Raw genomic sequence first — 26169 nt, forward strand, 5'->3', positions numbered from 1 at the left:
GAGCCCCCATAATAACAATACTCCATAATACCAAAGCAAAAGCACATTTGGAATTTTTCACAAAAGTATTACAAATTAAAAACTGAAATATCAAATTTACATAAGTATTCAGACCATTTACTCAGTGCTTTGTTGAAGCACTTTTAGCAGTGATTACTGCCTTGAGTCTTGGGTATTACGCCACAAGCTTGACACACCTGTATTTGGGGAGTTTCTCCCAGTCTTCTCTGCAGATCCTATCAAGCTCTGACAGGTTGGACGGGGAGCCTGGTTGCACAACTATTTTCATGTTTCTCCAGAGATATTTGATCAGGTTCAAGTCTGGGCTCTGACTGAGCCCCTCAAGGACGTTCAGAGACTTGTTCCGAAGCCACTCGTGCGTTGTCTTGGCTGTGTGTTTACGGTCGTTGTCCTGCCATTGAAAAACATCCACACAGCATGATGCTGCCACCACCATGCTTCATCGTAGGGATGGTGCCAGGTTTCCTCCAGACATGACGCATGGCATTCAGGCCAAATAATTGAATCTTGGTTTCATCAGACCAGAGAAAATTGTTTCTAATGGTCTGAGTCTTTTAGGTGCCTTTTGGCAAACTCTAAGTGGGCTGTCATGTGCCTTTTACTGACAGGTGTGTGCCTTTCCAAATCATGTCCAATCAGTTGAATTTGCAACAGTTGGACTCCAATCAAGGTTGTAGAAACATCTCAAAGATCATCAATGGAAACAGGATGCACCTGAGCTTAATTTCAAGTCTATTAGTCTGAATACTTTTGTAAATAAGGTATTTCTGTTTTTTAATATATTTGCTAAAATTCTAAAAGCCTGTTTTCAATTTGTCATTATGGGGTATTGTGTGTAGACTAAATATTGTTTATTGTGTGTAGAAAAAAATATTTGATCTGTTTTAGAATAAGGCTGTAACGTAACAAAATATGGGAAAAGGGAAGGGGTTTGAATACTTTCTGAATGCACTATACTATATATATATAGTAGTACCAGTCAAAAGTTTGGACACACCTACTCATGCAAGGGTTTTTCTTTATGTTTACTATTTTCTACATTGTAGAATAATAGTGAAGACATCAAAACTATGAAATAACACATTTAAAATCATGTAGTAACCAAAAAAGGTATTAAACAAATCAAAATATATTTTAGATTCTTCAAAGTAGCCTTGATGACAACGTTGCACACTCTTGGCATTCTCTCAACCAGCTTCAACTGCAATACTTTTCCAACAGTCTTGAAAGAGTTCCCACATATGCTGAGCACTTGTTGGCTGCTTTTCCATCACTCTGCGGTCCAACTCTTCCTAAACCATCTCAATTTGGTTAAGGTTGGGTGATTGTGGAGGCCAGGTCATCTGATGCAGCACTCCATCACTCTCCTTCTTGGTCAAATAGCCCTTACACAGCCTGGATGTTTGTTTGGTCATTGTCTTGTTGAAAAACATATGATAGTCCTACCAAGTGCAAACCAGATGGGATGGCGTATCACTACAGAATGCTGTGGTAGCCATGCTGGTTAAGTATGCCTAAATAAATCACATACAGTGTCACCAGCAAAGCACCCCCACACCATCACACCTCCTCCTCCATGCTTCATGGTAGGAACCACACATGCAGAGATCATCCGTTCAGCTACTCTGTGTCTCACAACGACATCAAATTTGGACTCATCAGACCAAAGGACAGATTTCCACTGGTCTAATGTCCATTGCTCGTGTTTCTTGGCCAAAGCAAGTCTCCTTATTATTGGTGTCATTTAGTAGTTATTTCTTTGCAGAAATTGACGGAAATTCAACCATGAAGGCCTGATTCCTTTGAACAGTTGATGTTGAGATGTGTCTGTTACTTGAACTCTGTGAAGCATTTATTTTGTCCACAATTTCTGAGGCTGGTAACTCTAAAGAACTTATCCTCTTCAGCAGTGGCGGTCCTCAGGAGAGCCAGTTTCATCAGAGTGCATTATGTTTTCTGTGACTGCACTAAAAGAAACGTTCAAAGGTCTGGCTACTTTGAAGAATCTCAAATATAAAATATATTTTGATGAGTTTAACACTGTTTTGGTTCCATATGTGTTATTTCTTAGTTGTAATGTCTACAATGTATAAAATAATAAAAAAATGAAAAATTGGGTAAGGAGTAGGTGTGTCCAAACTTTTGACTGGTACTGTATATATATACTGCTCAAAAAAATAAAGGGAACACTTAAACAACACATCCTAGATCTGAATGAAAGAAATAATCTTATTAAATACTTTTTTCTTTACATAGTTGAATGTGCTAACAACAAAATCACACAAAAATAATCAATGGAAATCTAATTTATCAACCCATGGAGGTCTAGATTTGGAGTCACACTCAAAATTAAAGTGGAAAACCACACTACAGGCTGATCCAACTTTGATGTAATGTCCTTAAAACAAGTCAAAATGAGGCTCAGTAGTGTGTGTGGCCTCCACGTGCCTGTATGTCCTCCCTACAACGCCTGGGCATGCTCCTGATGAGGTGGCGGATGGTCTCCTGAGGGATCTCCTCCCAGACCTGGACTAAAGCATCCACCAACTCCTGAACAGTCTGTGGTGCAACGTGGCGTTGGTGGATGGAGCGAGACATGATGTCCCAGATGTGCTCAATTGGATTCAGGTCTGGGGAATGGGCGGGCCAGTCCATAGCATCAATGCCTTCCTCTTGCAGGAACTGCTGACACACTCCAGCCACATGAGATCTAGCATTGTCTTGCATTAGGAGAAACCCAGGGCCAACCGCACCAGCATATGGTCTCACAAGGGGTCTGAGGATCTCATCTCGGTACCTGATGGCAGTCAGGCTACCTCTGGCGAGCACATGGAGGGCTGTGCGGCCCCCCAATGAAATGCCACCCCACACCATGACTGACCCACCGCCAAGCCGGTCATGCTGGAGGATGTTGCAGGCAGCAGAACGTTCTCCACGGCGTCTCCAGACTCTGTTACGTCTGTCACATGTGCTCAGTGTGAACCTGCTTTCATCTGTGAAGAGCACAGGGCGCCAGTGGCGAATTTGCCAATCTTGGTGTTCTCTGGCAAATGCCAAACGTCCTGCACGGTGTTGGGCTGTAAGCACAACCCCCACCTGTGGACGTCGGACCCTCATACCACCCTTATGGAGTCTGTTTCTGACCATTTGAGGAGACACATGCACATTTGTGGCCTGCTGGAGGTCATTTTGCAGGGCTCTGGCAGTGCTCCTCCTGCTCCTCCTTGCACAAAGGCGGAGGTAGCGGTCCTACTGCTGGGTTGTTGCCCTCCTACGACCTCCTCCATGTCTCCTGATGTACTGGCCTGTGTCCTCGTAGCGCCACCATTCTCTGGACACTACGCTGACAGACACAGCAAACCTTCTTGCCACAGCTCGCATTGATGTGCAATCCTGGATGAGCTGCACTACCTGAGCCACTTGTGTGGGTTGTATACTCCGTCTCACGCTACCACTAGAGTGAAAGCACTGCCAGCATTCAAAAGTGACCAAAACATCAGCCAGGAAGCATAGGAACTGAGAAGTGGTCTGTGGTCCCCACCTGCAGAACCACTCCTTTATTGGGGGTGTCTTGCTAATTGCCTATAATTTCCACCTGTTGTCTATTCCATTTGCACAACAGCATGTGAAATTTATTGTCAATCAGTGTTGCTTCCTAAGTGGACAGTTTGATTTCACAGAAGTGTGATTGACTTGGAGTTACATTGTGTTGTTTAAGTGTTCCCTTAATTTTTTTGAGCAGTGTATATATATATATATATATATATATATGTGTCCGACCGGTACAAACCGGTTTTAAGTAGCAACATTTTATATTGTGTTTTTTGCAATGGATAAAAGTAGAGACTAAGAGCTACAAAATGTTATATCATCCACTACAGTTGAGTGTCAAGGTCGTCGTAGGAAGAAGCGGACCAAAGTGGAGCGTGTGTGTCGGTCCACATTTTATTTTCACTCTGAAACTTTGCAATACATACACAAATAAACTGAACGAACAAAAACAACAAACCGTGACGCAGAGTAGAAACATACACTAACTCAGAAATAATCTCCCACAAACCCAGGTGGAAAAACCCCTACTTAAGTATGATCTCCAATTAGAGACAACGAGGACCAGCTGCCTCTAATTGGAGATTATCCCAAACAAAACCAACATAGAAATACAAAACTAGAACCTGACAACATAGAAATAGAAAACCTAGAAAAAAAAACCTGTCACGCCCTGACCTACTCTACAATAGAAAATAACATCTTTCTATGGTCAGGACGTGACAGTACCCCCCCCCCCCAGTACCCCCCTCCAAACAAAAACAACATCAAAACCATCCCAAAAAACAAAAACGGAGGGTAGGTGGGTAATTACTGTCTATGGCGACTCTGGTGCAGTACACATAACCTTCTTATCCCACGGATCCTCCAACAGAGGAGGCGGCTCCGGTTCGGGCATAACCCCCGCTTCGCCCGCTGATCCCTCTGCTTCAGTACCACCGGACCGTGGATCGTCGTCGGAGGAACCAGACTGTAGATCATCGCCGGAGGCTCCGGGCTGCAGGCCGCCGCTGGAGCCTCCGGGCTGCAGGCCGCCGCCGGAGGACGTCGCCGGAGGCTCCGGGCTGTGGGCCCTCTCAGGAGGCTCCGGGCTGTGGGCCCTCTCAGGAGGTTTCGGACTGTGGGCCCTCTCAGGAGGTTTCGGACTGTGGGCCCTCTCAGGAGGTTCCGGACTGTGGGCCCTCTCAGGAGGTTCTGGACTGTGGGCCGTCTCAGGAGTTTCCGGACTGTAAAACGTTGTCGGAACCTCTGGACTGTAAAACGTCGCCGGAAGCTCTGGACTGGGAACTGTCGCCGGAAGCTCTGGACTGGGAACTGTCGCCGGAAGCTCTGGACTGGGAATGCGCACTGGAGGCCTGATGCGTGGGACTGGCACAGGTGGTGCCAGACTGGTAACACACACCTCAGGGCGAGTGCGGGGAGTAGGAACAGGACACACTGAACTGGGCAGGCGCACTGGAGGCCTGATGCGTGGGGCTGGCACAGGTGGCACCAGACTGGTAACATGCACCTCAGGGCGAGTGCGGAGAGGAGGCACAGGACACCCCGGACTGGGCAGGCGCACTGGAGGCCTGATGCGTGGGACCGGTACAGGTGGAACCGGGCTGATGACGCACACCTCAGGGTGAGTGTGGGGAGGTAGCATAGGACGCACTCCTCAGCACGCCCGCCCACGCCAGCACCTCTCTCCGGAATCTTGCGTCGAGCTCCTCACTTGACTCTCTGACTGGCTTTGGTTCACCCCTTGGCTCTCCACGGTAAGCACGGAGAGTTAGCTCAAGTCTCCACCCTGACTCTGCCAATCTCTACGTGTGCCCCCCCAAAACATTTTTGGGTGCTGCCTCTCACACTTGCCTCGTGGTTGGTATAGTGCCTCGTAATATCGCCGCTCCGCTTTCGCTGCCTCAATCTCCTCTTTAGGACGGCAATACTCCCCAGCCTAACTCCAGGGTACTTTCCCGTCTAGAAGTTCCTCCCAGGTCCATTCCTGTTTCTCCTGGGCACACTGCTTGGTCCTTTGGTGGTGGGAGATTCTGTCACGGTCGTCCTAGGAAGAAGCGGACCAAAGTGCAGCATGTGTGTCGTTCCACATTTTATTTTCACTGTGAAACTTTGCAATACATACACAAATAAACTGAACGAAAAAAAAAAAACGTGACGCAGAGTAGAAACATACACTAACTCAGAAATAATCTCCCACAAACCCAGGTGGAAAAAAACCCTACTTAAGTATGATCTCCAGTTAGAGACCTCTAATTGGAGATCATCCAAATCAAAAACCCAACATAGAAATACAAAACTAGAACCTGACAACATCGAAATAGAAAACCTAGAAAAAAAAACCTGTCACGCCCTGACCTACTCTACTATAGAAAATAACATCTTTCTATGGTCAGGACGTGACATTGAGGAACAATGGGGAAGTAATTCTGCTTTGAAAGTTGATGAACTTGTAAACTCACTTTTGAGAAAATAGCCTTTGAATATTTTGTAATACTACTGGAGAGCCCTTCTTTGTCTACACCCATTCAGTATCGTTCACACCCTCTTAAGGTTTAGCCCCACCCATCTCTTTAGGGATTGATCCAAGCGTTCTGTACTAACAACAGTCAAACTCCCAAGCTAACTTGTTATTTACATCCTGACACAAATGAGAGAACAGCTCACTGACCATTACTCACCCTAGCAGAGCTGGTTAGGCTGTTATGTTATCTAGAGCGTTGGTGACTGCAACTGTGCTGTCAGATTGTCCATTCATAAATTCATAGCGCACACTGGATGCTCTGGCCAATGAGTAGGGTTGATCGGAACGTTCTGACCTCACAACGGCAGTCAAGCACCCAAGCTTACTGGCTAACATTGGCTAGCTTGCTATCTACTTCCAGTCACAAATGAGAGAACACCCCACTCTGACCATTTTACTGGCCCTTGCAGAACTGTTTTATGTTATCCAGAGCGTTGGTGACTGTAACTGTGCTGCTGGCAAAAATTTAATTACGCTTTTTTAACAATGTTTACTGACACCGGCCATATTCAAATGGTGTTGAGCATTTGTAAATTCATCAGTTATTCTGCGCTCTGGCACACTCAGGCGGGAGTGCTCTGAAATTGAAACCCACCCGAAATGGTTGCTTGCATAGTGGAGTCTTTTGTTAAGACATGTAGCTAGGTAAACAATGACCCATAATCCTACCTCATGACATTACTACCCTGTGTAATAGGGTTGGTTATGTTTCCACTTGCCTCTAAAGAAAGGTGTATTTAACCTGTTGGGGCTAGGGGGCAGTATTTGCACGGCTGGATAAAAAAATGTACCCGATTTAATCTGGTTACTAATCCTACCCAGTAACTAGAATATGCATATACTTATTATATATGGATAGAAAACACCCTAAAGTTTCTAAAACTGTTTGAATGGTTTCTGTGAGTATAACAGAACTCATTTGGCAGGCAAAACCCTGAGACATTTTCTGACAGGAAGTGGATACCTGATGTGTTGTATTACCTTTAAACCTATGCCATTGAAAAACACAGGGGCTGAGGAATATTTTGGCACTTCCTATTGCTTCCACTAGATGTCACCAGCCTTTACAAAGTGTTTTGAGTCTTCTGGAGGGAGATCTGACCGAACAAGAGCCATGGAATGATGATGGCCCATTAGACACCTGGCGCGAGTTCATGTTGGGTACCCTCGTTCCAATACGTTATAAAAGAGAATGCATTCGTCCACCTTGAATATTATTCATGTTCTGGTTAAAAAAGGCCCTAATGATTTATGCTATACAACGTTTGACATGTTTGAACGAACGTAAATATATTTTTTCCCCTCGTTCATGAAGTGAAGTCCGGCGGGCTTAGATCATGTGCTAACAAGACGGAGATTTTTGGACATAAATGATGAGCTTTTTTGAACAAAACTACATTCGTTATGGACCTGTGATACCTGGAAGTGACATCTGATGAAGAGAATCAAAGGTAATGGATTATTTACATAGTATTTTCGATTTTAGATCTCCCCAACATGGCGGCTAGTCTGTATCGCAACGCTTATTTTTCTGGGCGCAGTGCTCAGATTATTGCAAAGTGTGATTTCCCAGTAAGGTTATTTTTAAATCTGGCAAGTTGATTGCGTTCAAGAGATGTAAATCTATAATTCTTTAAATGACAATATAATATTTTACCAATGTTTTCTAATTTTAATTATTTAATTTGTGGTGCTGACTTGAATGCCGGTTATTGGAGGGAAACGATTTCCTGAACATCAACGCCACAGTAAAACGCTGTTTTTGGATATAAATATGAACTTGATAGAACAAAAATGCATGCATTGTCTAACACAATGTCCTAGGAGTGTCATCTGTTGGAGATTGTAAAAGGTTAGTGCATAATTTTAGCTGATTTATGGTTTTGGTGACGCCTGTCTTTGAAATGGCACAACATTACACACAACTCTTGTAAATGTACTGTCCTAACATACTCTAAATTTATGCTTTCGCCGTAAAACCTTTTTGAAATCGTAAAACGTGGTTAGATTAAGGAGATGTTTATCTTTCAAAGGGTGTAAAATAGTTGTATGTTTGAAAAATTTGAATTTTGACATTTATTTGGATTCAAATTTGCCGCTCTTGAAATGCACCTGCTGTTGATGGAGTGCACCACGGGTGGGACGCTTGCGTCCCACCTAGCCCATAGAGGTTAATGTTCAAGCATTCTTATTGGTTGGTTCAACTCTGATGACAATAAGGTGTGTTGTGATTGGCCCCGCTTGCAGATAGGGGGAGATTGTGAACGTCAGGTCTTCCCAGTATGAAAATGTGAAGGGGTAGGTCACATTCTGAATACTGTTTTATATTTTATATTTTACAATGTGTACAAGTTTTCTGTATATTACTGATTTATACATGTGTGGGTATATGGTACCTGTTAGGGATTGAGGGGCTTTCTGGGATGTGCTTTGGCATATGATTGCTGTAAATAAATGTGTTAGTTAGCATACACCGACGTAATGGTCACATAAGCCCACTGCTAACACAGTTGTCTTCATGCTACAGATTTTCCCATCGACAGCCATCAATACCGTTAAGCCCTGCACAACTAACGTGCTGTTTCCTATTTAACAACAGCAACAGAAATAAATGATGCTCAACTGATGTGATTTATTTGGACAAAACACAATGCAAGGAGAGTACGATTTACATATGTTACACCTGCATGAATCTGCAGATAGCTAACCAGCCAGGTTCAATGTTAGCTAGCTAATATTAGGCTATATCTAGCCAAGCAAATTGCTCTGTGATACGAATAATAAAAAAATACACGTAACATTAGCTAGCGAGCCAGCCAGCTAGCGTTAGCTAGCTAACAGTACACTTCAACTTGAAATGAAATCACTTTCTGTCAAAATTAGAAAAATGTAGTATCTGAAAATGTAGCTAGCTAGACTTTTTTAACCATATACATTATGGATGAACGAGTCTCCTGTCGGATGCCAATGGTTGCCCGTAGTTTGAAGATGTAATCCGGAATACTCAAATTTCACTGATTTCAAAACTCGGCCCTCCAGAAAGTGGCGAGCAACACTTATGCAGCTTTACTACGCGATACATACAAAAAAAGCTGTGTTAGACAGGATTGCCTAGATTATAAAGGATTGCCAGCTCAAATAAACAGAAGCATGCCATATGTCAGACCAATCCAAACTCATCTCTCAGTATGTCCAGCCCACAGATTATCTCAGCCAATCATGGCTAGAGGGAAGGTTGCAGGCTTTTTCATTTACATTTACATTTAAGTCATTTAGCAGACGCTCTTATCCAGAGCGACTTACAAATTGGTGCATTCACCTTATGATATCCAGTGGAACAACCACTTTACAATAGTGCATCTAAATATTTTAAGGGGGGGGGTTAGAAGGATTACTTTATCCTATCCTAGGTATTCCTTAAAGAGGTGGGGTTTCAGGTGTCTCCGGAAGGTGGTGATTGACTCCGCTGTCCTGGCGTCGTGAGGGAGCTTGTTCCACCATTGGGGTGTCAGAGCAGCGAACAGTTTTGACTGGGCTGAGCGGGAACTGTGCTTCCTCAGAGGTAGGGGGGCCAGCAGGCCAGAGGTGGATGAACGCAGTGCCCTTGTTTGGGTGTAGGGCCTGATCAGAGCCTGAAGGTATGGAGGTGCCGTTCCCTTCACAGGTCCGTAGGCAATCACCATGGTCTTGTAGCGGATGCGAGCTTCAACTGGAAGCCAGTGGAGAGAGCGGAGGAGCGGGGTGACGTGAGAGAACTTGGGAAGGTTGAACACCAGACGGGCTGCGGCGTTCTGGATGAGTTGTAGGGGTTTAATGGCACAGGCAGGGAGCCCAGCCAACAGCGAGTTGCAGTAATCCAGACGGGAGATGACAAGTGCCTGGATTAGGACCTGCGCCGCTTCCTGTGTGAAGCAGGGTCGTACTCTGCGAATGTTGTAGAGCATGAACCTACAGGATCGGGTCTCCGCCTTGATGTTAGTGGAGAACGACAGGGTGTTGTCCAGGATCACGCCAAGGTTCTTAGCACTCTGGGAGGAGGACACAAGGGAGTTGTCAACCGTGATGGCGAGATCATGGAACGGGCAGTCCTTCCCCGGGAGGAAGAGCAGCTCCGTCTTGCCGAGGTTCAGCTTGAGGTGGTGATCTGTCATCCACACTGATATGTCTGACAGACATGCAGAGATGCGATTCGCTGCCTGGTTATCAGAAGGGGGAAAGGAGAAGATTAATTGTGTGTCGTCTGCATAGCAATGATAGGAGAGACCATGTGAGGATATGACAGAGCCAAGTGACTTGGTATATAGCGAGAATAGGAGAGGGCCTAGAACAGAGCCCTGGGGGACACCAGTGGTGAGAGCGCATGGTGCGGAGACAGATTCTCGCCACGCCACCTGGTAGGAGCGACCTGTCAGGTAGGACGCAATCCAAGCGTGGGCCGCGCCGGAGATGCCCAACTCGGAGAGGGTGGAGAGGAGGATCTGATGGTTCACAGTATCAAAGGCAGCAGATAGGTCTAGAAGGATGAGAGCAGAGGAGAGAGAGTTAGCTTTAGCAGTGCGGAGAGCCTCCGTGACACAGAGAAGAGCAGTCTCAGTTGAATGCCCAGTCTTGAAACCTGACTGATTAGGATCAAGAAGGTCATTCTGAGAGAGATAGCAGGAGAGCTGGCCAAGGACGGCTTTGGAGAGAAAAGAAAGAAGGGATACTGGTCTGTAGTTGTTGACATCGGAGGGATCGAGTGTAGGTTTTTTCAGAAGGGGTGCAACTCTCGCTCTCTTGAAGACGGAAGGGACGTAGCCAGCGGTCAAGGATGAGTTGATGAGCGACGGTCAAGGATGAGTTTGTGACCCATTTCAGGAAACTAGGCGTATGTCGCAATTCACTACTTCACAAGAGCCATTTGAATTTTTTGGGGGCAGAAATGCCTTCTGGAACATGTGAACTTTCATGTCCCTTAACCTCTCTGGGCTAGGTGGCACCAAATCGTCCCACCTACGTGACAGCCAGTTGAATCCTGTGGCGCGATTTTCAAATACCTTAGAAATGCTATTTCTTCAATTTCTCAAACATATGACTATTTTACAACTATTGAAAGACAAGACTCTCGTTAATCTAACCACACTGTCCAATTTCAAAAAGGCTTTACAATGAAAGTAAAACATTAGATTATGTCAGCAGAGTACCCAGCCAGAAATAATCAGACACCCATTTTTCAAGCTAGCATATAATGTCACATAAACCCAAACCACAGCTAAATGCAGCACTAACCTTTGATGATCTTCATCAGATGACAACCCGAGGACATTATGTTATACAATACATGCATGTTTTGTTCAATCAAGTTCATATTTATATCAAAAAACACCTTTTTACATTAGCATGTGACGTTCAGAACTAGCATACCCCCCGCAAACTTCCGGGGAATTTACTAACAATTTACTAAATTACTCACGATAAACGTTCACAAAAAGCATAACAATTATTTTAAGAATTATAGATACAGAACTCCTCTATACACTCGATATGTCCGATTTTAAAATAGCTTTTTGGTGAAAGCACATTTTGCAATATTCTAAGTACATAGCCCAGCCATCACGGGCTAGCTATTTAGACACCCAGCAAGTTTAGCCTTCACCAAAATCAGATTTACTATAACAAAAATGTTATTACCTTTGGTGTTCTTCGTCAGAATGCACTCCCAGGACTTCTACTTCAATAACAAATGTTGGTTTGGTCCAAAATAATCCATCGTTATATCCAAATAGCGGCATTTTGTTCGTGCGTTCTAGACACTATCCGAAATGGTAAATCAGGGTTACGAGCATGGCGCAATTCGTGACAAAAAAATTCTAAATATTCCATTACCGTACTTCGAAGCATGTCAACCGCTGTTTAAAATCAATTTTTATGCAATTTATCTCGTAAAAAAGCGATAATATTCCGACCGGGAATCTGCGTTTCGGTAAACAGAGGAAAAAACAGAAAGACGGGGCGGCCAGTGCACGCGCCTAAGCCCACTGTCCCCTGATCGGCCACTTGAGAAAGGCTATAATGTGTTTCAGCCTGGGGCTGGAATGACGACATTCAGCTTTTTCCCGGGCTCTGAGAGCCTATTGGAGCCGTGGGAAGTGTCACGTTACCGCAGAGATCCTTTGTTTTGGAAAGAGATGTCAAAGAAAGCCAATAAATGGTCAGACAGGCCACTTCCTGTAAAGGAATCTCTCAGGTTTTTGCCTGCCATATGAGTTCTGTTATACTCACAGACACCATTCAAACAGTTTTAGAAACTTTAGGGTGTTTTCTATCCATATCTAATAAGTATATGCATATTCTAGTTACTGGGTAGGAGTAGTAACCAGATTAAATCGGGTACGTTTTTTATCCGGCGGTGTAAATACTGCCCCCTAGCCCTAAGAGGTTAATAACAAAATTGTTTTCCATCTGTAAATAAGAATAAAATTGTTCATTACGAGCCTTGTTGGTAAACCACAGAAAAAGGCAGCAACCTTACCACTAGCCATGATTGGCTAAGATAATGAGTGGGCTGGACATGCCAAGTTCGGAGTTCAGATTGGTCTTCCAAATAGAAGGCTTCTGTTTATTTGAGCTCAGTCTGTTTTGGTAATCCTGTCGAACACTGATTTTTTTTTAAATGTAGCTGCATAAGTGTTGATCTCCACTTTCTGGAGGATTGCGATTTGAAATCAGTGGAATTAGAGTATGATAGCTAAAGAGATGGCTGAAACACCTGTTTCCATATTACGTCTTCAAACTAAGGGCATTTGTGGCATGGATCTGTGACAGAGAGAGGAGTCTATCATGCATGATGATGTATATGGGTAAGATAGTCTAGCTAGCTACATTTTCAGATATTACATGTTCCTAACAGAAAGTAATTTAATTTCAAGCTAAAGTGTACTGTTCGATAGTTAGTTAACGTTAGCTGGCTGGCTCCCTAGCTAATGCTACGTGTATAACGTTATTATTCATTGTTGTTTAACGTTAGCTGGCTGGCTCGTGATGTGTGTGCTATCACACGTTGTTTGCCTAGCTAGGTTCATTGTTTACCTAGCTAGCTAGCTACATGTCTTAAGCTAATGTGTACTGTTATCTAGCATTAGCTTGTTGGCACCCTAGCTAACTTTAGGTGGCTGGCTCATTAGCTAACATGACATGATGTGTGTGATGTTACATGTTGTTTACCTAGCTAGGTTCATTGTTTCCCTAGGTAGCTAGCTACATGTCTTAAGCTAAAGTGTACAACACCCGTTGAATATGGCCGGTGTCGGTAAACCTTGGCAAAAAAGCATAATGAAATTGTTGCCAGCAGAGCTCGTTAGGCTATTTTCATGTTATCCAGAGGTAAACAAATCATTGGCCAGAGCGTCAAGTGTGCGCTCTGAACGCTCCGAGAATAAAACGAGATGGGTGGGGCTAAAGCTTAAGAGGGTGCAAACGATGCTGAATGTGTGTAGACAAAGAAGAGCTCTCTCACCGAAACACTAAAATGCAATTTTTTCAAAAGTGAGTTTACAAGTTTGTCAAATTTCAAAGCATAATTACTTTCCCATTGTTCCTCAAATGCAGTGTATGATATACAATTTTGTAGCTCTGAGTCTCTACTTTTGTCCAATATAAAAAACAGAACTTAAAATGTCGCTACATAAGACCGAATCCAAATGGTGTGTCACATTTACATTTTTATATTTTAGTCATTTAGCAGACGCTCTTATCCAGAGTGACTTCATCTTAAGATAGCTAGGTGGGACATCCACATATTACAGGCATAGAAAGTACATTTTTCCCCAATAAATTAGCAATCAGTAGAGTCAGAGCTAGAAGGGCGGGAACGGTCTCGTGCTAGTTAAAATGCATTATTTGTTTTATTTTGGGGGGGAGGGAAGGGGGATTATTTAAGAAACTGTTTGAAGAGGTTGGGTTTCAGATGTTTTTAGAAGATGGGCAGGGACTCTGCTGTCCTAGCTTCAGGGGGAATCGTATTCCACCATTGGGGTGCCAGGACAGAGAAGAGCTTGAACTGGGCTGAGCAACAGCTGCCCTCCCATAGGGGTGGGAGGGCCAAGAGAACGGAGCTGGCAGAATGGAGTGCTCTGCTTGGGGTGTAGGGTTTGAGCATAGCCTTAACCTCTTAAATCTAGACGTTCTGCTAGCGGAACACCTGCTCCAATATCCAATGATAGGCGTGGCGCGAATTACAAATTCCTCAAAAATACAAAAACTTCAATTTTTCAAACATATGACTATTTTACAACATTTTAAAGACAAGACTCTGCTTTATCTAACCACACTGTCCGATTTCAAAAAGGCTTTTCAGCGAAAGCAAAACATTAGATTATGTCAGCAGAGTACCCAGCCAGAAATAATCATACACCCATTTTTCAAGCTAGCATATAATGTCACAAAAAACAAAACCACAGCTAAATGCAGCACTAACCTTTGATGATCTTCATCAGATGACACACCTAGGACATTATGTTATACAATACATGCATGTTTTGTTCAATCAAGTTCATATTTATATCAAAAACCAGCTTTTTACATTAGCATGTGACGTTCAGAACTAGCATACCCCCCGCAAACCTCCGGTGAATTTACTAAATTACTCACGATAAACGTTCACAAAAAACATAACAATTATTTTAAGAATTATAGATACAGAACTCCTTTGTGCAATCGAGGTGTCCAATTTTAAAATAGCTTTTCGGTGAAAGCACATTTTGCAATATTCTGAGTAGATAGCCCAGCCATCACGGCTAGCTATTTAGACACCCACCAAGTTTAGCCCTGACCAAACTCCGATTTACTATTAGAAAAGTTTGATTACCTTTGGTGTTCTTCGTCAGAATGCACTCCCAGGACTGCTACTTCAATAACAAATGTTGTTTTGGTCCCAAATAATCCATTGTTATATCCAAATAGCGGCGTTCAAGACACTATCCGAAGTGTAAATAAGGGTCACAAGCATGGCGCATTTCGTGACAAAAGATTTCTAAATATTCCATTACCGTACTTCGAAGCATGTCAACCGCTGTTTAAAATCAATTTTTATGCTATTTTTCTCGTAAAAAAGCGATAATATTCCGACCGGGAATCTGCGTTTAGGTAAAAAGACGAAAGAAAATAAAGCATGGGGTCGACTCGGGCACGAGCCTGAGTCTCACAGTACTGTGACCAGCCACTATCCAAACACGCTACTTTTTTTCAGCCAGAGCCTGCAAAGCCACGATTCAGCTTTTTGCCGCCTTCTGAGAGCCCATGGGAGCCGTAGGAAGTGTCACGTAACAGCAGAGATCCCCTGTATTGGATAGAGGTAATCAAGAAGGGCAAGAAATATTCAGACAGGGCACTTCCTGCATGGAAATTTTCTGGTTTTGGCCTGCCAAATGAGTTCTGTTATACTCACAGACACAATTCAAACAGTTTTAGAAACTTTGGAGTGTTTTCTATCCAAAGCTAATAATGATATGCATATTCTAGTTTCTGGGCAGGAGTAATAATCAGATTAAATCGGGTACGTTTTTTATCCGGCCGTAAAAATACTGCCCCCTAGCCATAACAGGTTAAGGCATAGGGTAGTTATTTGTGAGTGAGACCTGTGAAATCAATAGGCTGAGTGATTGAGTAGTGGATGTCATCAACCTTCTTTTCAAAGTGGTTGACAAAGTCATCTGCAGGGGGGGTTAAATAGTTGGAAAATAGTTTCCTAGGGTTAGAGGCAGAAGCTTGAAATTTAGAGTGGTAGAAAGTGGCTTTAACAGCGGATACAGAGGAAGAGAAGGTAGAGTGTTAGGAGTGAAAGGATGTTCCTCCGGAACTTTAGTTTTCCAACATTTTTGCTCAGTTGCCCGCAGACCTGTTCTGTAAGCTCGTAATGAGACACTCAGCCATGGAGCAGGAGGGGAGGGCTGAGCCGGCCGGGAGGAAAGGGGACATTGCAAGTCATAGGATGCGGAAAGGGAGTAGAGTAGGGTCGAAGAGGCAGAATCAAGATACAGGAGGGAGAAGGATTTAGCAGAAGGGAGAGATGATTGGATAGAAGAGGAGAGAGTAGTGGTAGAGAAAGAGAAAGAGCGAATATTGCGACGGCGCATGACCATCTGGGTAGGGACTGAGTGGTTGGAGTTGGAGGAAAGGGAGACAGAAAAGGAAACAGTGATCAGAGACCTTTATGGGGGTTGCAGTGAGATTAGTAGGTGAGCAGCTCTAGTAAAATGAGGTCAAGCGTATTGCCTACCTTGTGAGTCGGAGGGGATTGGGAAAGGGTGCGGTCAAAAGAGGCAAGGAGGGGAAAGAGAGAGTTGTGTAACGTGTCATATTGAACTTCTATCAATATACCTGGTAAAATAATGATTGATAAACAGTATTTGGCATGACAGGCCCCATAAAATTAATTGTGTTTTCTGAGTTTTATTTTTCCTGGTTTTTGATTAGTTTTATGTTTTCTATTCTCAGTATTAAAATTATTCACAGAGAAACAGTGAGTCCATGTCAATGCTTAAATGGGGTGGCAGGTAGCCTAGTGGTTAGAGCATTGCAAGATCGAATCCCCGAGCTGACAAGGTAAAAATCTGTCATTCTGCCCCTAAACAAGGCAGTTAACCCAGTAGGCCGTAATTGAAAATAAGAATTTGTTCTTAACAGACTTGCCTAGCTAAATAAAGATAAAAACATAAGAAGAACATTTTTGAGGTCTGGAAAAAGTGTGTAATTCCCCTTTAATTTTGCATTAAGAGAGGAATGTGTGGGTATGGTGATGTTTCTGCTGTTAGGCCTAGTGCTGCAACACGTCATGGCAGAGTTTGCAAAACAATGGCCAACCAATTGAAACAAATAATCATGACGTATAGTTCTGTCAGGTAAGCCTACTTTGCAGTTAACATTTAATTGAGAAAATGTTTGCGAAAAGTCTGTCTACTCTACCCACAATACGGTTATAATTAACAACGCTAACTGGCTATAGACAAACACGCACACCAAACAGACAGACAGGGGCAATATTGTTGGAAATTAATTGGCAGATATTGTGTTACGTTTGGATTTTTAAGCCAATAGTGGCCAACCAGGGGTGGGAACATGTCAATGTGGCTCTGATTGTATAGTAGCCCGGAGCTTTATGTTTATGAAATTTTGTGATGACAAATGCATGTACTTTCAGAATTGATTGGCGAGCTACTCATATATGGGCTGCGAGCTACTGGTAGCTCGCGATCTACCTATTGGAGACCCCTGATGTAGAAGATCTCCCTTGTTTACGTGATATCATGGGTAGCCTATATTGGAAGAGATGAGAGAAAAATTTGTTTAGCACTGAATGGAAGCCTCGCTCAGAAGAGCCTCAGGCTGTAGTTGTTCTGCCACCTGCCACTTTCATACGCAATGACCCTGGATACTATTTGTCACCCCACCGTGTGTGTGTGTGTGTGTGTGTGTGTGTGTGTGTGTGTGTGTGTGTGTGTGTGTGTGTGTGTGTGCGTGCGTGCATGCGAGTGTGTGCACATGCATGTGTGTTGTGTATGTCCTTGTTTCCTTTTACAATATGTTGCCTGTAATGACCGCTAATACGTTCCAATGTTACTATTCCTCCAATTGCTTTTGATGCAATGTTTTGAAATCCCCACTCATAATATGAAATGTCAATCAATGTGACAGCTTTTGTTGTCTGTTATTTTCGGTTCAATTGGTTTATTGACATTATCTCTTCTCTCCATCTTTACAGTACAAACAAGTGGAGCAGTACATGTCATTCCACAAGCTACCTGCAGACATGCGGCAGAAGATCCATGATTACTATGAGCATCGCTATCAAGGCAAGATCTTTGACGAGGACAATATCCTGAGTGAGCTCAATGACCCGCTTAAAGAGGTGAGAATGATGCCTTTGTTGTCTGTTGTATTTGAAGGGTGCGTCCCAAATGGCACACTATTCCCTATATAGTGAACTACTTTAGGCCACTCTGGTAAGAAATGGTGCACTATATAGGGAATATGGTGTCATTTGGGATGAACTTTAAGGCTTTGTGAATGGACATTTGTCACAGTAATTCATTCTGCAACAACAAGGCAATATTTTCTTCATACACTCTCTAAGCATCTCTAATGGAGCAAACATGGAGTGCTGAGTGGTTTTATCTCTAATTCATATATATTTAATGCATTTATGACATATTAATACTTTAGATATCATACAACGACCAGGTGAATTTTCTTCATCGTCATTAATATTCAGTTGAAAGTATCTCTGTAGAAGGTTTTTGTTAATCTCATGTGCTCTGTAACAAATTTAAAGGACAAACTGCAAAACAATAATCACTACAACTGGTGGAACACAAGCTGAACGTTAATCAGCGTAACAGATATTTTTATTGGCATAAAGACATTAAGTTGCTCAAGAATTCAATATACAGCGAGATACTGTATATAGAAGTGAGACACATAAAAGTGAGATTATATTTTAATCTGATTAGTGTTTATGCCCATTAACACTAGAACTGCTGGGCCTCGAGGGACCCCCCTTCAAGCCAATGAGCAGTCATTCTGACTGCAACATTCTAATAGTGTAATGAATAAGTTTATTATGCTATCGCAAAAAGTATAATTTGGTTAGGTCAGAGTAGACTGACAAGACTGGTTTGATTAGGTGGACTGATGGATATACAGTGCCTTCATAAAGTATTCAAAACCCTTTACTTTTTCCACATTTTGTTGTGTTACAGCCTGAATAAAACATTTATTAGAATTGGGAATTTTCTGTCACTGGCCTACACACAATACCCCATAATGTCAAAGGGGAATTATGCTTTTCGAAATGTTTACAAATTAATTAAAAATTAAAAGCTGAAATGTCTTGAGTCAAAAAGTGTTTAACGCCTTTGTTATGGCAAGCCTAAATAAGTTCAGGAGTAAATATTGTCTTAACACTAGAACCACCTGGCCTTTCAGCATATAAGTGCCTGCTAGAGAATGGTGAAAGGTGTTTTCCAGCTATTGCTGCACTTATAATGTTAAGCTAAACATTCTGAAATACACATCAACAACCGTTGTTTTATATAGCTTAACACAAAATAGATATTTGTCTCCACTAGGCTGCGACATACACTACATGTATGTGCACATAAACAAAATCATGGGCATTAATATGGAGTTGGTCCCCCCTTTGCTGCTATAACATCCTCCACTCTTCTGCGATGGCATTCCACTAGATGTTGGTGCACAATGCTGCAGGGACTTGCTTCCATTCAGCCACAAGAGCATTAGTGAGGTCGGGCACCAAACTTTACAATTGGCACTATGTATTGGGGCAGGTAGCGTTCTCGGACTGCCAGACGGTGAAGCATGATTCATCACTCCAGAGAACGCGTTTCCACTGCTCCAGAGTTCAATGGTGGCGAGCTTTACACCACTCCAGTCAACGCTTGGCATTGTGCACGGTCATTTTAGGCTTATGTGCGACTGCTCAGCCATGGAAACCCATTTCATGAAGCTCCCGACAAACAGTTATTGTGCTGGCGTTGCTTCCAGAGGCCGTTTGGAACTCGGTAGTGAGTGTTGCAACTGAGGACAGACGATGTTTACATGCTACGTGCTTCAGCACTTGGTGGCTCCCGTTCTGTGAGCTTGTGTGTCCTACCACTTCGCTGCTGAACCGTTTCCATTTCACAATAACAGCACTTACAGTTGACCGGGGCAACCCTAGCAGGGAAGAAATTTGTTGAACTTACTTGTTGGAAAGGTGCCATCCTATGACTGTGCCATGTTGAAAGTCACTGAGCTCTTCAGTATGGTTATTCTACTGCCAATGTTTGTCTATGGAGATTGCATGGCTTTTTGCTCGATTTTATACACCTGTCAGCAATGGGTGTGGCTGAAATAGCCGAACCTACTAATTTGAAGGGGTGTCCACATACCTTTGTATATATAGTGTACAAGTGTGAAGTGTATCCTAAGTTTACGAAATAACTATCAAAATTCTGTTCAATCATAGCCTGGGGTGGTCTAGCTGCTAGCTGTTAGGGCTGCTGCCTTCAGCGCACTTGACCTACCGTGTCAGCGTGGGTTCGATTCTGTCCCACACCCTTCTGGCACAAATAACTAAATCCCTGCTATTGACTTGATTTATATGGACAGTCCAGGTATATTTTACCACTGATCTTGATAAGAAATGACCGTACCCGACAGTTGCAGATAACATAAATATGAAACAAATAAAATAATAACAGTAGGCTACACCAACATTAGTTTCCAGTCATACAATGTGTTGGGTAAATTTCCACAGTAGATTTGCCGTGGTAAACTAGGAAATACTCTATTTCTATTGTATGGAATGCTTGTTGAATAGATACATTGCCCTTTCTCTGTTAAAAAAGGACTAAGTTGTTCTGATGACAATACCAACCAGAGGGCAAACATTTTTAAAGACTTTGGTTGCAAGCAGGACTAAAGGACGATTTATGCTTGATCCGAAAATGTGGTCGGAGGCTTCGTATGGAGGGTGTGGCGCAATTGCGGAGCCTCTGGAGGCATGCAGAGGCCAAATCAAGCTCTGTACCGCATCGCCTTGCGCCTCTCGAATTTTGTAACAATGCAGAAGGCTCTGTATACGTCCGCATTGACATGATTGGTTGACGGTAGGTGATGGCGGGAGGTCCGGTATAAACGCAAACTCACTTCCTTGACAACTTCCTTCACAACAGCTCTGTGCTACTCTGCGAAGCGCAAGAAGTATGAATGCCCTGACTTCTGCAGAGGCCGTATCACCATAAATGCTTCACGGGCAATGCAGAAGTCGGATTGACCATGCAGCGCCTTTAAGGCAGATAGGAAGAGGCGAACCAAGAGGGCTCACTCTCGCCAAAATCTGTCCAGAATCATCCCAATGCACCCCTAAACAGACCTAAACATCTCGTCATAGTATACAGATCTCTGACTAAGGTAAAACCGATGTCATCTTTTAGGGAGCTGTGATGTGGTGACCAATAATGGTTGCAATTGAAATCAGCCGTTTGGGTGAATTTAACTCATATTGATGGTTTAACGAGACATCAGCTGGCGATAATCTAGTGCCATCGATGGTTGCAATAGGCTCCTTGTTATTCGATTATATTCCAATAGGCTACAATTTGTAGGCTTACCATTAGCCTAGGCATTGTCACATATCGAATGGTGTGAAAACCGATAAAGGGCTACTGTTTGTGTTTCCCTGGCTGAGTTGATGAACTGATTCGGCCATCAGTTGATTGACAGATGTTGGCCTAGTTCTGTAGAACGATAAACTTTTCTCCAGAGTGGGTGCTCATCCCCGTTTTATAGTTAGGCTATGTCTATTTTGCAGAGGTGGGTAGAGTAATGAAAATCTGTACTTAAGTAACAGTACTTTTACTTAGATTGTCGTTTACTGAAGCAAAAGTAAAATTAGCCATCAAACTACTCAAGTAAGAGTAAAAAGTTTCCAGTCAGAAAACTACTTAAAGTGTAGGTAGCATTAACGTAAGCACATGTAACATATTGATTTGCATTAGTTTATGCATCAAAAGTTCCAATGCACAGTTACACCTCACTTTTACATTTTTCAAGTTATTATATAAAACCGATCAGAATTACGAAGTCATGTTGGAAAAATATTTATTAGGAGTGCATGTGTCAGCCGGTTGTTATCAATACCTAGCTTACAGCTACATTAAAATAAACCAACGTTTTGGAAATGCATAACGCCATCTAACCAGTTATCAAAGAATGTTAGATAAATGCAGTTACTGTGGCAAGAAAAAGTATGTGAACCCTTTGGAAATACCTGGATTTCTGCCTAAATTGGTCATAAAATTTGATCTAAACTTCATCTAGGTCACAATAATATACAAACACAATCTGCTTAAACTAATAACACACAAACAATGATACGTTTTCATGTCTTTATTGAACACACCATGTAAACATTTACAGTACAGGTTGGAAAAAGTATGTGAACTCTTGGATTTTAAAACTGGTTGACAATCCTTTGGCAGCAATAATCTCAACCAAACATGTTCTGTAGTTGCGGATCATACTTGCACAATGGTCAGGAGGAATTTTGGACAATTGTTCTTTACAAAACTGTTTCAGTTCAGCAATATTCTTGGGATGTATGGTGTGAACTGCTCTCCTGAGGTCATGCCACAGCATTTAAATTGGGTTGAGGTCAGGAATCTGACTGGGCCATTCCAGAAGGCATATTTTCTTCTGTTGAAGCCATTCTGTTGTTGATTTACTTCTGCGTTTTGGGTCATTGTCCTGTTGCATCACCCAACTTCTGTTCAGCTTCAATTGGCGGACAGGTAGCCTAACATTCTCCTGCAAAATGTCTTGATAAACTTGGGAATTCATTTTTCCGTTGATGATAGCAAGCTGTACAGTCCCTGAGGCAGCAAAGCAGCCCCAAACCACGATGCTCCCTCCACCATACTTTACAGTTGGGATGAGGTTTTGATGTTGGTGTGATGTGTGTCTTTTTTTCTCCACACATAGTGTTGTGTGTTCCTTTCAAACAACACAATTGTAGTTTCATCTGTCCACAGAATATTTTGCCAGTAGCGCTGTGGAACATCCAGGTGCACTTTTGCAAACTTCAGATGTGCAGCAATTTTTTGGGGACACCAGTGGCTTCTTCCGTGGTGTCCTCCCATCAATTCCATTGTTGTTTACTGTTTTACGTATCGTAGACTTGTTAACATAGATGTTAGCATGTTCCAGAGATTTCTGTAAGTCTTTAGCTGACACTCTAGCATTCTTCTTAACCTCACTGAACATTCTGCACTGTGCTCTTGCAGTCATCTTTGCAGGACGGCCACTCCTAGGGAGAGCAGCAACAGTGCTGAACTTTCTCCATTTATACTGTAGACAATTTGTCTTACCATGGACTGATGAACATCAAGGCTTTTAGAGATACTTTTGTAACGCTTTCCAGCTTTATGCAAGTCAACAATTCTTAATCTTAGGTCTTCTGAGATCTCTTTTGTTTGATGCATGGTTCACATCAAGCAATGCTTCTTGTCAATAGCAAACTCAAATTTTGTGAGTGTTTTTTGTAGGGCAAGGCAGCCCCAACCAACATCTCCAATCTCGTCTCATTGATTGGACTCCAGGGAAGCTGACTCCTGACCCCAATTTGCATTTGGAGAAGTCATTAGCCTACATTTTCCAACCGACACTGTGAATGTTTAAATGATGTATTCAATAAGAAAAATACAATAATTTGTGTGTTATTAGTTTATGCACACTATGTTTGTCTATTGTTGTGACTTAGATGAAGATCAGATGAAATTTGATGATGAATTTATGCAGAAATCCAGGTAATTCCAAAGGGTTCACATACTTTTTCTTGCCACTGTATCTTAGCCAGTAAGTTTGCCAGCCAGCTAACATTAGCTATTTAGCCAACTAGCTGTTAGCCTTGCCAACCACCACAGTTATGGTCTGCAAGCTAGAGCCCAGTAGAAGGCCAGCATCCCTGAGACGCCTCTTCAATGTTGACGTTGAGACTGGTGTTTTGTACTTGTCCTCTTGTTCACTTGTGCACCGGGGCCTCCCACTCCTCTTTCTATTCTGGTTAGAGCCAGTTTGCGTTGTTCTGTGAAGGGAGTAGTACACAGCATTGTACGAGATCTTCAGTTTCTTGCTCGCATGGAATAGCCTTCATTTCTCAGAACAAGAATAAACTGACGAGTTTCAGAAGAAAGGTCTTTATTTCTGGCCTTTTTGAGCCTGTAATCGAACCCACAAATGCTGATGCTCCAGATACTCAACTAGTGTAAAGGAGGCCAGTTTTATTGCTTCTTTAATCAGCACCACAGTTTTCAGCTGTGCTAACATAATTGCAAAAGGGTTTCCTAATGATCAATTAGCCTTTTAAAATGATAAACTTGGATTAGCTAACACAATGTACCATTGGAACACAGGGGTGATGGTTGCTGATAATGGGCCTCTGTACGCCTATGTAGATATTCTATAAAAAAAATCGCCCATTTCCAGCTGCAATTGTAACGGCTGTTGTAGAGAGGGGACCAAAGCGCAGCGTGTTGAGTGCTCATGATGAACATTTATTTTAACTAAGAACACTAAAGAAAAAATAACAAAGAGAAAACAAAAGCGCACAGTTCTGTCAGGTACAGAAAACTAAACAGAAGACAACTACCCACAGAAGACAACTACCCACAAAAAAAACCCTACTTAAGTATGATCTCCAATTAGAGACAACGAGGACCAGCTGCCTCTAATTGGAGATCCCCCCCCCCAAAAAAAACATAGAAATAGAAAACTAGAACCTAAACATAGATATACAAAATATAGAAAAACACAAAACACCCCCTGTCACGCCCTGACCTACTCTACCATAGAAAATAACATCTTACTATGGTCAGGACGTGACAGCAATAGTCATTTACAACATTAACAATGTCTACACTATATTTCTGATCAATTTGATGTTATTTTAATGAACTTAAAAAAAAAAATATTCAGAAACAATGACATTTCTAAGTGACCCCAAACTTTTCAACAGTAGTTCATTTTCAATACATTTGCACACATTTCTACAAACATGTTTTCACTTTGTCATTGTGGGGTATTGTTTGTGGATGGGTGAGTGAAAACATTTAGTTAACCCATTTTGAATTGAGGCTGTAACACAACAAATTGTGGAATAAGTCAAGGGGTAAGAATACTTTCTGAAGGCAATCTAAGCCTGTCTGAACCATCTTGCAGATGTCCTCCAGCACAGGTAGTCTCCAATGAAGATTGACGTCAAACAAAGTCTGTAGGCTGTATAGTTTAAATGACGTTCTCATTCAAAGTTGACTTAATATCTATCAATGTGCTCAATTTCATAAAAAGGTAAATGGTACTCAAGATATTGGAATAATGTTACAATGTCTATAGCATTCATGAAAATGTATTTCACAATATAATTTCAAGTTTAATATGATGTGTCATTTTTTACTCTGAATGAATTTCAAGGAGGGTCAGGTAAGTGTTACAACAGTCAAACAACAATCGATATTGAAATGTCACTATCATATCAGTCATGTTACTAGTATGCAAATCAGTCTGATTTGTATACTTGTAACATGACTGATAGTAAAATGTGTTTCAGCATGGAATTAAACATCAAGGTAGGTAATTAGGTAATAATCAAATAGTGCAAATATCAATTGCCATAGTCAACTCGATCATATTTTTTCCTGCCAAGGTAGGATTTATCCTCCATCCTCCTTCTCTTCCGAACCTCTCCTTTCCACTTTGAAGGTTTTTTTTTTTTCTTGGCTGGCCCATTCTCCTTTCCCCTTTGATGTGCCACTACAAGCTGTAAATAAAAAGACACACAAAAAAGTTATTTCTAGTATATTGCACAAAATGCTTACTGAGCTGATACACTGATTGTACTGTATGGCAGATGTGCTTATAGGCCCTGTCATAAAAACAGAATGACATTTATACACACACACAGAGAGAGTGATAGAGAGCAATGGACTGAGAGGATGCTGTGCTGGACTGACCGGTTGATCGAGCTAATGTTAGCTAGATACATGGCTGGCACTGCAGCTAGCTAACTAGCTTAGCCAGCTTAACTAGTGGCAACGTAATGTGATAGCTAGTTAGCCATTGCCAGACACATCTGATTAACCTCTTACATCTAGACGTTCCGCTAGCGGAACACCTGCTCCAACATCCAATGATGGGCGTGGCGCGAAATACAAACTCCTCAAAAATACAAAAACTTCAATTTTTCAAACATATGACTATTTCACAGCATTTTAAAGATAAGACTCTCCTTTATCTAACCACACTGTCCGATTTCAAAAAGGCTTTACAACGAAAGCAAAACATTAGATTATGTCAGCAGAGTACCAAGCCATAAATAATCAGACACCCATTTTTCAAGCTAGCATATAATGTCACAAAAACCCAGAAGACAGCTAAATGCAGCACAAACCTTTTATGATCTTCATCAGATGACAACCGTAGGACATTATTTTATACAATACATGCATGTTTTGTTCAATCAAGTTCATATTTATATCAAAAAC

At 42.3% G+C, this 26169-nt stretch overlaps 1 protein-coding gene across 1 annotated transcript in view; it reads left to right on the forward strand.

Moving 5' to 3' along the window:
- Nucleotides 1-26169, forward strand: part of LOC106560798 (potassium/sodium hyperpolarization-activated cyclic nucleotide-gated channel 1) — a 107625-nt gene that overhangs the window by 28400 nt on the left and 53056 nt on the right. Inside the window, exon 3 of the mRNA XM_045688076.1 lies at nucleotides 17832-17978. Coding sequence (XP_045544032.1) covers nucleotides 17832-17978 — 147 coding nt within the window. The remainder of the gene's footprint in view (nucleotides 1-17831; nucleotides 17979-26169) is intronic.

Source organism: Salmo salar, chromosome ssa01, assembly GCF_905237065.1.
Source record: "Salmo salar chromosome ssa01, Ssal_v3.1, whole genome shotgun sequence".
Classification (NCBI taxonomy): domain Eukaryota; kingdom Metazoa; phylum Chordata; class Actinopteri; order Salmoniformes; family Salmonidae; genus Salmo; species Salmo salar.